A 17,603-nucleotide genomic window follows, 5' to 3' on the forward strand; every position below is an offset into this window, starting at 1 on the left:
AGCTTAACAAATTTAATAGAAATCATTTTTTAAAAAAGAAGAAAAAAATCATACATTTGCTCTCAGAATATCATGTAATTAAACTAGAAATCAGTAAGAGAAGGATACTTGGAAAATCCCAAAATACATAGAGAGTAAACACACTTCTAAATAACACATAGGTCAAAGAAGAAGTCTCAAGAGAGCATAAAAAACACTTTTTACTAAATGAAAATGAAAACACCATCTAACAAAATTTGTGGGATGCAGGGAAAGCAGTGCTTAGAGGGAAATTTATAACACTGAATGTACATATTAGGAAAGAAGGTCAAAAATTCAATAATCTAAGTTTCCAACTCAAGAAACTAGAAAAAGAGTAAATTAATCTAAAGTAAGCAAAAGAAAATAATAAAAGTTGAGCATATCAATAAAATTAAAAACAGGAAATCATCGGGGGGGGGGAAGTATCAACAAAACCAAAGCCAGTTCTTTCAAAAGACCAATAAAATCAATAAGCCTCTAGCAAAGTTAACTAAGAAAAAAAGTTACCAATACCAGAAATGAAAGATGTATCTCACTACAGATCCTATGGACATTAAAAAGATAATGAAGAAATAATGTGAAAAATTCTATGCCCACATATTTGATAACCTAGATGAAATGGACAATTCCTTGAAAGACACATTTGCTAAACTCACAATCTGAATTAGAAATAGATAATCAAAATTATTAAAGAATTTAAATCAATAATAACCTTCCAAAGCAGAAAGCACAATGCGGACATGGGTTCACTGATGTATTCTACCAAACATTTAAGAAAGAAATTGTACCAATTCTCTATAATTTCTTTTAGAGGATAGATGGAGAGGGACACCTGGGTGGCACAGTCAGTTAAGTGTCTGACTCACAATCTAGGTTCAGGTCATGATCTCACAGTTCGTGAGTTCAAGACCCACACTGGGCTCTGTGCTGATAGAGTGGAGCCTGCTTGGTATTCTGTCTCTCCTTCTCTCTGCCCCTCCTCCCTTGTGTGCACTCTCTCGCTCAAAATAAATAAATAAAACTTAAAAAAAATAGAGGACAGAAGCAGAGAGAATTCTACCTATTTCATTCTGTGAGGCCAGCATTATCCTAATACCAAAACCAAGACAATATTATAAAACAAAAAATACAGACCAATATCCCTCATGAGCAGATGGAAAACCCACAAAAAAATTAGTAAATTGAAACCAACAACATATAAAAAGTATTCTGCACCACAACCAAATGGGATATATCTCAAGTATGCAAGACTAGTTCAACACTCAAAAATCAATTAACATAATCTAATTAAAATCATTCAATGCAATCCATCACATCAACAGGCTTTTTAAAAAAGCAAAATCACATGATCCTATCAACAAATGCAGAATATGCATTTGACTAAATATAACACTAAATATAACACATTTTTTAATTAATGATAAAAAAAGCTCTCAGTAGAAGGGAACTTTCTCGATAGAGTATCTACAAAAAACCTACAGCTAATGTCATACTTAAATAGTGAGAAATGACAAGCTTTCCCACCAAGGTCAGGTACTGGCACAGATGTCCTCTTTTACCATTCCTTTTCAACACTATTTTATCCTTCCTTTTCAACACTATGCTGGAAGTTGTAGCTAATGCAGTAAGACAAGAAAAGGAAATAAATGGAATGCAGATTTGGAAGAGAAAAATAAAACCATATTTGTTCAAGAGTTTCAAAGTTGGGGGCACCTGGATGGCTCAGTCAATTAAGCCATTTCGGCTCAGGTCACCATCTCACCATTCATGGGTTTGAGCCCTGTGTCAGGCTGTGTGCTAATGGTGTGGAGCCTGCTTGGGATTCTCTCTTCCTCTCTCTCTCTGCCCCTCCCCTGCTCATGAATGCATGCACACTCCCTCTCTCTCTCTCAGAATAAATAAACTTTGAAGGTAAAATTCTATAGAAAAAAGGAGTTTCCAAGTTGGTGAACACATGGATGTGCTGGGAGAGTACCACACTCTGAGAGGACATGGAAGCTTCCTGCCATTTCCCCATGCCTTGCCCTATGCAGCATTTCCTTTAGCTGTCCTAAGTTATATCCTTTTATAATAAACTAATAATCTATTAAGTAAAAAAAAAAAAAAAAAAAATACTATTTGCTACATGATAGTCTATGTGGAAAATTCTAAAAAATGAACAAAAAAAACTCCTGGAACTTCATAAGTGATTATAGCAAGGTGGTAGAATACAAGGTTAATATATAAAAGTTAATTTCTTTCTTATATACCAGCAATAAACAAATGAAATTTGAAGTTAAAAATAGAATATCATTTACATAAGTACCCATACAATGAAATACTTAGGTTTAAATCTAATAAAATAAATCAATCAAACAAAAATATTTCCAAGATCTATATGAAGTACACTACAAAACTCTCATGAACAAAATCAAAGAACTAAATAATTTTTGTATGTTAAGTAGGCTCCACACCCAATATAGGGCTCAAACTCACAACCCTGAGATCAACAGTCATATGCTCTATCAACTGAGCTAGCCAGACACCTCTCAAAGAACTAAATAAATGGAGAGATATCCCATGAAAGACTCAATATTGTCAAAATGCCAGTTCTTTCCAACTTAATCTATAAATTCAATGCAATCTCAATCAAAATCCCAGCAAGTTAGGGGTGCCTGAGTGGCTCAGTCAGTTAAGTGTCTGACTCTTGATTTCGGTTCAGGTTGTGATCTCACGGTTCGAGGGTTAGAGCCCTAGTCAGGCTCTGTGCTGACAGCACGAAGCCTGCTTGGATTCTTTCTCTCTCCTCTCTCTGCCCCTACCCTCACCCCCCCCTCCAAAATAAATAAAAAAAAATTTTTTTAATCCTGGAATGCCGGGGCACCTGGGTAGGTCAGTCGGTTAAGCATCCGACTTCAGCTCAAGGTCATAATCTCATGGTTTGTGGGTTCATGCCCCGCGTTGGGCTCTGTGCTGACAGCTCAGAGCTTGGAGCCTACTTCTGATTCTGTGTTTCCCTCTCTCTATGCCCCTCCCCCACTCATGCTCTGTCTCCCTCTGTCTCAAAAATAAAAATAAACATTAAAAAAAAATGTTTAAAGGCAGTATGGTACTGACGAAGAATATACGAATCAATGGAACAGAATAGGGAGTCAACTGATCTTACACAAAGGAGCAAAGGCAAGATAATGGAGCAAAAATATAGTCTTTTCAACAAATGGTGCTAGAACGAATGGACAACCAAATGCAAAACAATGAATCTAGACACAACCTTTACACCCTTCACACAATTAACTCAAAATGGATTACAAATCTAATGTAAAACACAGAACTATAAAACTTGTAGAAGACAACAGGAGAAAACCTAGGTGACCCTGGGAATGGGAATGGTTTTTTAGATATAACACCAAAGACACAATCCATGAAAGAAAAAATTATAAAGTAAACTTCATTAAAATTAAAAACTTCCACTCTGCAAAAGACATCATCAAGAGAATGAGAAGACAAGCCAGAGAAAATACCTGCAAAAGACACTTCTGATAAAGGACTGTTATCCAAAATATGCAAAGAACTCTCAAATTCATCAATAAAAACAAACAACTCTATTGAAAATGGGCCAAAGAGGGGCGCCTGGGTGGCTCAGTCAGTTGGGCGTCTGACTTCGGCTCAGGTCATGATCTCACAGTCTGTGAGTTCAAGCCCCACAGGGAGCCCTGTGCTGACAGCTCAGAGCCTGGAGCCTGCTTCGGATTCTGTGTCTCCCTCTCTCTCTGCCCCTCCCCCGCTCATGCTCTGTCTCTCTCACTCTCAAAAATGAATAAATGTTAAAAAAAAAAAAGGGGGGGGGCGCCTGGGTGGCGCAGTCGGTTAAGCGTCCGACTTCAGCCAGGTCACGATCTTGCGGTCTGTGAGTTCGAGCCCCGCGTCGGGCTCTGGGCTGATGGCTCAGAGCCTGGAGCCTGTTTCCGATTCTGTGTCTCCCTCTCTCTCTGCCCCTTGCCCGTTCATGCTCTGTCTCTCTCTGTCCCAAAAATAAATAAACGTTGAAAAAAAAAATTAAAAAAAAAAAAAAAAAAAAAAAAAAGGGGGGGTGTCAAAGATCATAAAATACAGCTCACCAAAGTAATATATAGATAGCAAGAAGTATATGAAAAGATGCTCTACAACATGTCATCAGGGAAAAACAAATTAAAACAACGAGATACCAATACACACCTATTAGAATAGCCAAAATCCAGAACAATGACACTACCAAATGCTTGTGAAGATGTGGAACAACAGTTTTAAGATTATAGTTTCTGATCTATTACTTATTTTACTATGGTAACTGTTTTTTCAAATTATAAATAACTCAACAATACATCAGGGTGTAGGCATTATAAACCAAATCTTTTACCTTTTGGATTCAGGAGGCTGTCTCTTTTTTATCATTTCACGGAGCCTTGCAGCTGACTGCAAAATACACAAAACACACATATAAAGATACTACCTTATAAGTTATTAAGTATGCTGCTTTATTGACACTAAAGTAAGATCTATACAGGAAATAAAGTTTCTCAAGATAGGATACCTGCTCTTGGTAAGACAGGAGACAAATATACTATTAATAATAAAGGCAAGTAAATAATACTGTCTAAAGTACTGATATTCTAATACCTTAGACCAAGTTGCTAATGAGTTTACATGATTAAACATTAAACATTTCACCAAATATACTACTGTAAATTAAAAGGTTTAACTTCTACTATAGGCAATCCTACTTTGATATTTTCCAGAAAAGTGATGTTATGCTTCTATAAATTAAAACATAATTTCTGTTAACTAAAGTCAAAATCAGAGATACTGTGTCTAAGTTTCTGATTAATTTTCAACTTTTAATGACTAAACAATTTAGGCCCTTATTTTAAGTCACCCTCCCTTCCCTCAATTTACAAACACATACCAAATGTTTGGGAATGTGTAGTCAGAGAATTCAAATAATAATTTAATAAAGCTAACAGCTTGCTATCTTTTGGAGGAAAATGTCATAGGCCCTCCCAAAGACCCTTCTAAAGAGCTACTCTCAGGGCACCTGGGTGGCTCAGTGGGTTAAGCATCCACTTCGGCTCAGATCATGATCTCCTGGTTCAGATCATGATCTCATGGTTTGTGGGTTTGAGCTCCACATTGGGCTCTGCACTGACAGCTCAGAGCCTATAGCCTGCTTCAGATTCTGTGTCTCCCTCTCTCTCTGCCCCTCCCCGGTCACACTCTGTCTCTGTGTCTCAATAAATAAATAATTGTTAAAAAAAATTTTTTTTACTAAAAAATAATAATAATAAAGAGCTATTCTCTCATACACCAAAGTTTTACCCCTAGTGTGAAGACATAATGTAAATTATACCTTTAGTCATGATGATTATAAAACATTAGCATATTATCTTGACCATTTATCCTTAAAGCTCACAGTATACTGGGGCACCTGGGAGGCTCAGTTGGTCAAGCACCTGGCTCTTGATTTCAGCCCAGGTCATGATGGCACCATTCATGGGATCAAGCCCCGTGTTGGGCTCTGTGGGATTCTCTCTCTCACCTCTCTCTCTGCCCCTCGCCTACTTGCGCCTCTTTCTCAAAATAAATAAATAAATAAATAAATAAATAAATAAATAAATAAATAAAACTTAAAAAAAGAAACCCACTATACAAAGCATATTTCCACCTGTTCTTAAAGCTAAAGATTTAAAAAAATAAAAATAAAAAGCTTGTCCTTTCACTCCCATACCACACATCCCTCAATTCATTCCTCCTACATCTCCCTTATCCTTTAGGTAAAGCAATCACTCAGAACATACCCTGTTCCTCTGAATCCAAGACAACCACTCATAAGACACCATTATTTTATGTACCAACAACAGTGGGGCAGGGGAGAGAGCTGCCAGTAATAGTTTCCAGATGCCAATTTCAAAAACATTAAATTTTTTTTAAAAAGTCTTAAAATCAATAAAATATGGTAACCACTTCCTATTAAGTGCAAAACTTGCTCCTAATTTTACCCTCCCTTATCTGACACTATGAAACCTGATACTACCAGTATTTTATTGACCTACTGGCAAGAATGGCATCTTGCTTTTAATTAGAAATTCCAAGAGGGCCTGGGTGGCTCAGTCGGTTAAGCATCGGACTTAGGTAGGCTCAGGTCATGATCTCCCAGTTCGTGAGTTTGAGCCTTGCATCGGGCTCTGTGTTGACAGCTTGGAGCCTGGAGCCTGCTTGAGATTCTGTGTCTCCCTCTTTCTCTGCCCCTCCCCTCCTCACACTCTGTCTCTCTCTTTCAAAAATAAAATAAAACATTAAAAAATTTTTAAATAAAAAAAAAAGAAATTCCACACAAACCGCAGACAACTGAAGAGAAGCAAAAAAGTTTGCATTTTCTGATATGTTCTTCAGTCTCTTCCTTTCATACGGTGACAATCCTGAAAATTCATCCTATGAAATTACACCAAAAAAATTCTGTTACTTTGCATGATCCATAGCAAAAGCACCTCACAAAACAAGGTGTTGAATTCTCAAATGTATACTTTCCTTCAAACTGTACCTGTTCTATTCATTTCATGCTATCATACCAAATGGCACATAATCTTTGCTGCATTGGACACTGAGTGTAAGAGTTTGAATTTGGGATAATCACAAGATATCTGTATGGCTTCTCGATTAGATAACAAGTGATATATCAGAAGTCAAGTAGTGTAACTTAATAGCAAATTATTTCCTACTGGGCATTAATTGTACTATTACTCAAAGTTAACTTTTTATTAAACAAAACAAGAAAACACTGAGTAACAGAACATTTTAAATTCACTGAAAGGATTAAGAAAATTTAGAAAAAAAGAACAATAACAAATGAGATAAACACATGGGAAGAAAAGACAATAAAAAAATCAAGCTTGCAGTTCTGATATCCAACTAATAGTTATAGAGGTAAAAAAAGACGAGCAGAAAAAATGAAAGAGAAAATTATTAGAGATATAAGAAAGTTTCTCAAAACTAAAGACATGTGTTTCCAGATTAAAAGGGCCCAATGAGTATGCAGCACAACAAATGAAAAAAGATCAAAGTCTATACACATTATCACAAAATTTCTTAACACTTGAGATAAGTGAGATTTTAAAAAGTTTGAAAAAAAATCACACAAGAATCAGAATGACACTAACTTCCCAATATTGAGGGGAACTGGAAGACAATAGAAAAGTGTGTTTAAAATTTTAAGGAAAAATTATTTTCAACTTACAATTCTAAATCCAATTAATCCATCAATCAAATGTACAGCATAAAGATTTTTTCAGACATGTAAACTACCTCTCATACACCTTTTCTCAGGAAGCTACTATAAGCAGCATTTCACCAAAATGGAAGAATACTCTAAAAAAAGAAAGACCCAAGACAGAATCCAGGATGCAGAAGTTCCAGTAGAGGAGAGATAAAAGAAATTCAAAGGAGGGGCGCCTGGGTGGCGCAGTCGGTTAAGCGTCCGACTTCAGCCAGGTCACGATCTCGCGGTCTGGGAGTTCGAGCCCCGCGTCAGGCTCTGGGCTGATGGCTCGGAGCCTGGAGCCTGTTTCCAATTCTGTGTCTCCCTCTCTCTCTGCCCCTCGCCCGTTCATGCTCTGTCTCTCTCTGTCCCAAAAATAAATAAACGTTGAAAAAAAAAAAAAATTAAAAAAAAAGAAATTCAAAGGAAAATGGTAAAAAGAAAGGCTAAAAAAGGGTTAAACTGTCCAGAATGAAGTAGAAAGATGAAGGGCCCCAGGAAATGTTTCATGAAAAATATATATATACATATGAAGCCATTAGAATTCCTTCCTACAACTCTGATAGAGCTTGGGCTGTACCTAATAAGGAGATGAGAAGGGAAAGGAGTGGGTAGGCACATGTGCATAAGGCATAGTGTGAAAGAAACAAGTCTTCATCTTCCATGTTAAGTCAATGGATAACATGGAGGGAATAAAAACTAAAACGGCTGAAAATGCAATTTGGCTATTGGGCAGCAACAATCACAGAGAAGTATGTGGCAGAAAACTGCTGGGTGTTTTGGTTTGTTTCTGAGTATCTGTGTGTGTACATATGGAATTATCTTTGTGTGTGTGTGTGTATATATATATATATATATATATATATACACATGTACATGTATACATGTGTGGAATTATAAGACTTAAATGTGGATGTACATGTATTACTTGGACCAAAATAAAAAATTTTCCTCATACACACAAAATAACAATGACAGCAAAGGTAAAAGGTTATGTTGTCATTGCCTTTACAACTGCTTTCAGAGAAAAACATCACCATCATCATCATCAAAGGCTAAGATTCTATTTCAAAATGCTACACACTGAAATCAAAGGAGCACATTTAAATGATTCTACTTACCACAGAAGAAAATTTACTAAGACAAATGATCAGTTTTCTTAAGTGGTATGTGTAATTCAAACTATTCTTACCCATTACCCACCTCTCAAAAACTTACAACACGTAAGAGGAAGACCAATCAAAAAACATTAGGAAAGGGGCACTCGAAGTAAACATATTATAGGAAAAAGAAGTTAAAAAAAAAAAAAAATCCACTATCTTCAGACACTTAAGATGTTACTGCATCTTGGGGCACCGGGGTGCCTCAATTGGTTTAGCATCCAACTCTTGGTTTAAGCTCAAGTCATGATCTCACGGTTCGTGGGCTCGGGCCCCAGACTGGGCTCTGCAATGACAGTGCCAGAGTCTGCTTGAGATTTTCTCTCTCTCTCTGCCCCTCCCTGCTCACTCGCTCTCTCTCAAAATAAACATTAAAAAAAAAAAGTTATTGCATCCATAAAACAAGGGATGCCATGTTTAAAAAGTGGGGTGCTATGTTTAAAAAGTGGGGTGCCTAAGTGGCTCAGTTAAGTGTCCAACTTTGGCTCAGGTCATGATTTCATGGTTCATGAGTTAGAGCCCCACATCGGGCTCCATGTTGGCAGTACTGGGCCTGCTTGGGATTCTCTCTCTCTCCTCTCACTCTGCCCCTCCCCCACTCACGTGCACTCCCTCTCTCTTTCAAAATAAACTTAAAAAAAAATCAGGGGTGCCTGAGTGGCTCAGTCAATCAAGTGACCAACTCTTTGTTTCAGTTCAGGTCACAACCTCACAGTCCGTGAGTTCAAGCCCCACTTTGGGCTCCAAGCTGGCAGTGCAGGGCCCACTTTGGATTCTCTCTCTCTCCTTCTCTCTCTGCCCCTCCCCTACTCATATTCTCTCTTTCTCATAATAAATAAACTTTAAAAAATTATTTAAAAAAAATAATCAAAGAAATAACTTGGATTAAAAGCTTGTGGCACCTAGTTGACTCACTTAGTTAAGTATCTGACTTCAGTTCAGATCATGGTCTCTCAGTTCCTGAGTTCAAACCCCATATTGGGCTCCACACTAGTAATGCAGAGCCTGCTTGTGATTCTCTCTCCCCTCTTTCTGCCCCTCCTCTGCTCATGCTTTCTCTCACTCTCAAAATAAATAAACTTAAAAAAAAATGCTTGATGCCAAAAATTCAAACAATGTATGAACCTATTCATGTACTGTTCTCAAAATGACAAAACTGTAGATATGAAGAACAAATTAGCAGTTGTCAGGGGCAAAGGAGGATGAGAGGGAGAGCTACAGGCGTAACTACAAAGAAATAGCCTGGTGGGGCGCCTGGGTGGCTCAGTCAGTTGAGTGCCCGACTTTAGCTCAGGTCATGATCTCATGGTTTATGAATTCGAGCCCTGCATCAGGCTCTGTGCTGACAGCTCAGAGCCTGGAGCCTGCTTCGGATTCTGTGCCTCCTCTCTCTGCCCCTCACCCACATGTGCTCTGTCTATGTCTCTCAAAAATAAATAAATGTAAAAAATTAAAAAAAAAAAAAAAAGCCTGGAAACAAAAAAACAAATAGCCTGGCTTGCTGGCAGCTGGCTTGCTCAGTTGGTAGAACAAGCAACTCTTGATCTCAGGGTCATGAGTTCAAGCCCTACATTGGGCCTGGACCCTACTTAAAATAAATAAATAATTTTAAAAATTAGCCTAACGGAGATTTTTGTGGAGATGGAATAGTTCTATATCTTGATTATGGTGATAGTTGTATTAACAATATGTGATAAAATGATACAGAACTATACACACACCTTGTACCAATGTGAATTTCCTAGTTTTGATATTGTGATATAGTTATATAAGATGTACACATTGGGAAAAACTGGGTGAAGTGTACATGATACCTCTCCATACTATTTCTGCAAATTGCTATGAATCTATAATCACTTGGAGATAAAAGTTTCTTGAAAATAGATGTTTCTCACAGCTAACGTCATACTTAATGGTGAAAGACTGAAAGCTTTTCCCCTAAACCTCAGGATTAAGAAAATATGTCTGCTCTTGCTACTTCTATTCAACACTGTACTGGAAATTCTAGGACAAATAGGACAAGACAATTGGCAAAAAACAATAATAAAAGACATCCAGATTGAAAAGGAAAAAATAAAGCCATCTTTATTGCCAAAATATGACCTTATATATAGAAAATACTTTAAGAATTCATACAAGGGGTGCCTGGGTGGCTCAGTCGGTTAACCATCAGACTTCAGCTCAGGTCATGATCTCACAGCTCGTGAGTTCAAGCCCTGTGTCAAGCTCTCTGCTCTCATCACAAAGCCCGCTTTGGATCCTCTATCTCCCTGTCTCGCTGCCCCTCCCTCCCTCTCTCTCTTTTTCTCTCTCAAAATAAACAAATATTTAAAAAATTAATTTTTAGGGGCGCCTGGGTGGTTCAGTCAGTTAAGCATCCAACTTCAGCTCAGGTCATTGTCTCATGGTTCATGAATTCGAGCCCCACATCAGGTTCTGTGCTGACAGCTCAGAGCCTGGAGCCTGCTTTAGATTTCTGTCTCTCTCTCTCTGACCCTGACCCGCTCCTGCTCTGTCTCTGTCTCTTAAAAATAATAAGTGTTAAAAAAAAATTAATTTTTAGGAAAGACTGAACCCTAAAAACATTATGCTCAAAGAATCCAGACACAAGAAGCCATGTACTATATGATTCCATTTACATGAAATGTCCAGAATAAGCAAATATATAGTAAAAGAAAGTAGATTAGCTGTTTCCAGGGCTGGGTTAGGGAGGTGGGGAAGTTGGTAGTCACTGTTAATTGGCAGGGGTTTCTTTTCATAGTGAAAAAAATATTCTGAAACTAGACAGTGGTAATGATTGTACAGTACTGTATATATACTAAAAACCACTGAACTGTATACTTTTAAATAGTTAATTTTATGTTATGTAAAATTTATTTCAATAAAAATATATGCTTGATAATAGAAACCAGATACGTGCATAGTCTCAAACCATCTCCCTCCAAATATTTAATAATTACAAAGGGAAAAATATTGTTTCCATTAGAGAATCCTGACAGATACCACCTTAGCCAAATGATCAAGGTCAACATCACCAGTAAAATATATCAACGTCACAGACACCCTAATATGATGCACTGAGGAGGGCACATTCACTTCTGTGGTATCCTTCCCCAAAAATGCAAAGCCTTAATATAATCTTGAGAAAATAGACAAACTCAAATTGAGGAACATTACATAAAATAACTATTCAGTACTCTTTAAAGGTGCCAAAGGTTATGGGGCGCCTGGGTGGCTCAGTCGGTTAAGTATCTGACTTCAGCTCAGGTCATGATCTCAAGGTTCACGAGTCTGAGCCCTGCATCAGGCTCTGTGATGACAGCTCAGCACCTAGAGCCCACCTCAGATTCTGTGTCTCCCTCTCTTGCTGCCTCTCCCCCCCCCACCCCCGCTCATACTCATTCTCTCTCAGAAATAAATAAAAATCATTTTAAAAAAGTGCCAAGGTTATGAAAGACTAAGGAACTGTCACAGACTGGAGGAGACTACAGAAACATGGCTATTAAATGCATTGTGCAATTCTAAACTAGATACTGGAACAGAAGAAGGATGTTAGGGAAAAAAAACAGTGAAATCCTAATCAAGTCTGTACTTTAGTTAATATTATTCTACCAAGGTTAATTTCTTTGTTTGATAAGTGTTCTATGGTTATGTATGGTATTAACACAATAGGAAGCTATGTGAAAGACACGTATATCAGAATTCTCTGTATTATTTTTGCAACTCTTCTGTAAGCCCAAAATGTTTTCAAAACTTAAAATAAAGCTAACTGTTAAGAAATTCTCTATCAAGTTAAAACATTTAATAAAAGTGCTGAGAGATAAAATTTTCCAAGTTTCCCAGAAAACAGAATAAAATTCTAGACTTATAGGCTAATACACTCGTCTGTGCTGTGAAAAAAGCCTCCCCTCATTTGGAGAAGAAATTAGCTTGTAAATAAAATATTGTTTCTCAAGCATGGTACCACAAAACCTAGTCATTTTAACTCCAAAAAGATAACTAATGAAAAGGAAGAGAAAAGAATGAAATGTCCTATAAAAGATGTTAGATCTTTCAGTTTGTCCGAAGAAAATGTATGCTGGGCATTTATAACTCTACTTGACTAGCTTCAGTACTTACTTAGAAATGTTCTAATTTCTGACTCTATATCCTTAAATCAAATTAAAATCTTGATAGATGAATGGATAAAAATCGGGGGGCGGGGGGGTACCTGGCTGGCTTAGCCAGCAGAACATGGCACTCTTGATCTCGGGGTTATAAGTTCGAGCTCTACAATGGGTGAGATTACTTAAAAAATCTTTAAATCTTAATAAAAAAAAAAAAAGGAAAAGAAGATGTGGTATATACATGAAATTGAGTATTATTCAGTCATAAAAAAGAATGAAATCATGGGGCACCTGGGTGGCTCAGTCAGTTAAGTGTCCGACCTCAGCTCTGGTCATGATCTCACAGTCTGTGAGTTCGAGCCCCATGTTGGGCTCTGTGCTGACAGCTCACAGCCTGGAGCCTGCTTCAGATTCTGGGACTCCTTCTCTCTCTGCCCCTCCGTCTCTCACGCTCTCTCTCTCTCTCTCAAAAATAAACATTAAAAAAAAATTTTTTTTTAAAAAGAATGAAATCTTGCCATTTACAGTAACATGGATGGAGCTAGTGAGTATAATGCTAAGTGAAGTCAGTCAGAGAAAGACATATACCATATGATTTCACTCACATGCAGAATTTAAAAAACAAAACAAATAAGCACAGAAAAAGAGACAGATAAACCAAACAACAGATTCTTAACTATAAAGAACAAACAGATGGTTGCCAGAGGAGAGGTGGGTAGTGGGATGGGTAAAATAAGTGAAGGGGATTAAGAGTACACTTATGATGAGCACTGAGTAGTATACAGAATTGTTGAATCACTATATTGTACACCTGAAACTAATATAACATTGTATGGTAACTATATTGGAATTAAAATTAAAAAAACAAAAAAAAAACCTTTAAAATAAATTAAAAAATAAAAATCTACTTTAGCCTCATATACTGAGAATCTTATAGTCAAAGAGGCCAAAGAAATAATCTAATCCATTGGTTCTCAAAATGCCAGTCTGAACCAATAGCACCACAATCTCTAGGAAACCGTGTTAGACATGCCAATTCCTTACCCCACTCCAAAACTTCTGAGTCAGAAACTCTAGTGATGGAGCCCTGCAATGGAGTTTTAACAACTCTCCAGGCAATTCTGATATAGGCTAAAGGTTGAGAATCTCGGGCCTTATTGAATTCCCTCACTTAGAGGCAATTTGCTTACAATCACAAGGTTTCTTAGAAGCAGCCACGTCTAAAACTTAAGCTTTCAATCCCCAATCCAATGCACTAATGACTTAACCCATGCGTTCCCATCAATGTCCTAGTTCTTATCTCTGAGACAACAAAGCATAAATTGAATTCCTATTTCAAAAGAACACCACAATTATCCTATCTTTCTCTACCATCACTTTCTGTTCCATCAACTTTTTGACATGTGGTATGGTTTCATCTTGTCTTGCACAAAATATGTCACTTTAAATGAAGTACAACACTCCTGATAGGTAATAGAAGCCCCAAAATTAGATGCCTAATTTCTTAAACTGATTCAAACTATTATTTTAGATAGAACTAATAAGTTTTTTTTCCATGTATCTTCTCTACTCCATCATTTTTCCCCTTGTTGTATTTAGAGGAAATATTCAGCTATATTAATCAATTAATGATAATTTTCCTGCCCTGATATCAAGGGTCACTCAAACGGCATACGTCCCACAGGCCAAGTTCTTCTGGCACATTGTGCGTAAATATGTAAAGATGAGCAAGACACCATAAAGCATGAGTAAACCCAAAAATATTTACAATACACTGAGAGGAAGAAAAAGGGAAACAAAATGAAAATTAAGTCAATCCTCTCCTGGACAAATCAAAACCAAGAGCAAAATTAACCAAGGAAGTTATCTGTTAAGCATTTAAAAAATAAAATTTCAATTAAATATACATAGACCCTGGACTGTGTAAGCTTATCAGAACTTCAAACTGTAAAATAAGAAAAACTTGAATAAGCTAGTAATTAAATTCTTACCAGGCCTAGTGTGGTATCTTCATCACTGTCTAGATTCTGAATGCTTTCCATATCAACACTGGGAATCACTGTATCTGAAGTGCTCTTGTGTTGTCGCTTGTTACTTTCAGTACAAACATCTAAGGATGATTTTTGCAAGGTGGATTCTGTCTTGGAGGATGTGGCTTCCATCTTTGGAGTTAAAATCCTCCTGCAAGTTTTCCTTATTTCAGTCTTCTTACATTTCTTACATACAAATTCATTGTTAGAATTCATATTCAACAGGGATTTGGGGTGCTTAAATTGGTCTGACTTATAATTACTGAGTGAAAACGGGACAAGATACACCTTAGGTGTTTTTCCTAAAACTGTAGTCTGTACTGGTCTCAGAGATACACAAATGATGTTTTGGTTTTCTTTATATTCATTCACCTATTTGGGTCAATAAAAGAAAGCAGAGCATTAAAACCCCAGATCCTATGCCTCCTCTTACAGATCTGTGTAAAATAAATCTAATTCTTAATTCCTGATGAAAATATAAATCCAAACTGTTAGCTTGTAAGGAAACTTTTTTCCCCACCATAATCTAAATACCCAATTCATAGCCTGAATTTAATTATTATACTGGGCGCATTTCTTACCCATGAGTCTGCAGACATATAACAATATAATGACTACATTTATAACTGAGGAGACTATGGCAACTGTCAGTTTCTGAGTAACAGGAATTTCCAGAGTGAGAAGCCGGCATTAACTGCTTCAAAAGCAAGTGCAGGGTCCCTGATCCCACTCTGCCCCTATTTTGGGGGTTATTGGTAAAAACCTTCCTCAACACTGAAGGTCTAGTTTCCATAGAGGAAAATCAGGGCAGGTATCCTCAATTATCTTTTGAAGCAACACCCCCGAAAAACCCATTAGTTGAGAGATGCCCCAAGGAGCAATTTTGAAAATAGTTCTGAAGTGCGAAGGTGGAAGGTACCAAATCCTCGTGTCCTCCCAGGCCTGTGCCCGGCAATCCCTCGCGAACACGGAGGCAGGAGTACAGCCGAGAACAACAGACGTTTCTCACCTTCACCTGGAGTCGCTGTCTGGAGCCCGCCTTTTCTTCGCTGGCTGAGCGCGACCCCATCTTTTCGCGGCTTAGCAGCGGGCGTCTTCCCGCCAAGATCTCGGCGGGAGGTGCTGGGAGGGGGTAGAGGAGGAGCAGCGGGGCGGGGACAGGAGCGGGGGCGGGCCCTGGCGGGCGGCGCAGACCGGCTCTGACGCCAGCTGGCCGATGGAGGGGCCTCGGCACACGGGCATTACGGTGGTCTCTATACATGTCAAGCTCACCAGCCTCAATCAAAACTCAAATTCTTTAGGGATGCGATTGGACCGAATCCACATTTTTACCTTTGATCCCGGGATTTTTGATGCTGCTGATGCCAGTATCTCGCTTTGAAAAACAATGGCGCTTCAGCGCCACCTTGGAAAAACCACCCTGCCTGGCAATGGGAGCCTGGAAAAGATTCAGACGCACTTATGGATAGAGAGCGGGGAAAATCGAAATCAACATGCACCCTTTACCTGGGCTCCCTGGTTCTTTATAACCCCAACACGAGAAAATTATGCCATATGGCTACCATACTACCTTCTTCCTAGGAAGGGAAGTATTTTGATTTTTTTTCAAGAGTTGATAAACTGATTTAAATTTTACTTGATCATATGCCCACCAATTAACTAAGATCCTAATAATGACCGTATAAAGCCCAAAGGCTTGGGAAAGGTTGTGAAATCATTTTTGTATCACAAAGTAACATAAATAAGATTTTAGTGCCCTGTAATTTTTAGTTACAGCCATATTAACCACCCCCCCCCCCCCCGCCCCGGGTTGCCATGAGTCAAAACAATTGGTTTCCCATCAGATTTACTCTGGACAGCACGGTTTTGGAGCTGTTAAATTCAAAATATAAATTTCTATGTACTCTATTTTTAAGATCCTTATCTAGCCCCAAATTACTTCCCTGGTTGGTTACCTGGGCCCTCCATTGTTCCTGGCTCCAGATTTGCCCAATTTTATTTACTCTCCCAGCCTAGACCCAATAACACAGGTGAAATAATTTGAGAACTAATCCTATTAACATTAACTTTAGGGCCTTCCATGATGTAGTTCCTGCCAAACTTTCACCACTGCTTGACTCAAAACTTACTAATAAACTTTTCATAGTTTATACTTTCATAGTTTCCTTAGTAATAAAAATTATTCAAACTTTTCATAGTGTTTGATATGTACCAAAATATCTCTGAATTTCAAGACTGTACATGCTGTGCCATCTCTCCCTACCACAGCATTTATAAAATCCTTTCTATGGTGAAATGTATTCTGACTTACAATCACCCAATATTTTTTACAAACCCAGCTAGTAAATTACTATTTGTTACGATTCTGTATGCACTGTAAGAATTCCCTAACAAAACTTAAACCTTTAGACAATGCTCCATACTCAGGGAGGTAAGCACGGTAAACACATCAAGTACTTTATAAATACTTATGGACTTAAATACACTGTCTAGCCAAGAATGTTTTAATGGGCGGTCTTGAGAAATTGAAAAAACTGTTAAGCCTGAAAGTACACTGTTCTGACCTCAGACATCGCTCCAGGCCCCTTGGGGGATTTTTTTTTTAATGGCAATGGCCTAAATCACCACCACCTGCCCTCGCGCGACCAAAAAATATCCCACCACAACTCACTCGGCTTCATCGACTGAGCTAATCAGGTGCTATTAGCAGGGCTTCTATTCTCCTTAAACTCCAATTCTGAATTGTCAACAATATGGACAAACTGCCCTTCACTATCTGCTCAACTTCTTATTGATCACTATCCCTTTTCCTCAGCTTCAAACCAACTTAAGAGGGACCCCTTAATTCGGACCTTCCTCGCCACAGGAGCTTAACAGCAAATCCCAACGGGAAGCAACTTCCCGCCAGAAGTTCCGTCCAAACACTGCGAGACTGAGGAAGCTAGAGAAGCCTGTGAACATGCGCAATAACAGACTCGGCCATCTAGTGGGAGACGCCCACAATCCCACAATCCTCTAG

At 38.1% G+C, this 17,603-nt stretch overlaps 1 protein-coding gene across 2 annotated transcripts in view; it reads right to left on the reverse strand.

Annotated features, from left to right (window-relative positions):
* Window positions 1-17,518, reverse strand: part of WDR76 (WD repeat domain 76) — a 64,065-nt gene extending 46,547 nt beyond the window's left edge. Inside the window, exons 1-5 of one of the 2 annotated variants that reach the window (XM_047075174.1) lie at window positions 17,437-17,518; window positions 15,594-16,022; window positions 14,546-14,956; window positions 6,373-6,465; window positions 4,397-4,452 (exon numbers count right to left, since the gene is read on the reverse strand). In XM_047075174.1, the coding sequence (XP_046931130.1) occupies window positions 4,397-4,452; window positions 6,373-6,465; window positions 14,546-14,956; window positions 15,594-15,845 (812 nt within the window). In that variant the 5' untranslated portion in view covers window positions 15,846-16,022; window positions 17,437-17,518. Of the gene's footprint in view, window positions 1-4,396; window positions 4,453-6,372; window positions 6,466-14,545; window positions 14,957-15,593; window positions 16,023-17,436 lie in introns of those variants that run through there. The other variant, XM_047075175.1, reaches the window with a different exon arrangement.
* Window positions 17,519-17,603: the final 85 nt, after the last annotated feature.

This window comes from Lynx rufus, unplaced genomic scaffold (genome assembly GCF_022079265.1).
Source record: "Lynx rufus isolate CCGP_SWC_20201006 ecotype Redwood Valley unplaced genomic scaffold, mLynRuf1.p SCAF_13, whole genome shotgun sequence".
Taxonomy (NCBI): domain Eukaryota; kingdom Metazoa; phylum Chordata; class Mammalia; order Carnivora; family Felidae; genus Lynx; species Lynx rufus.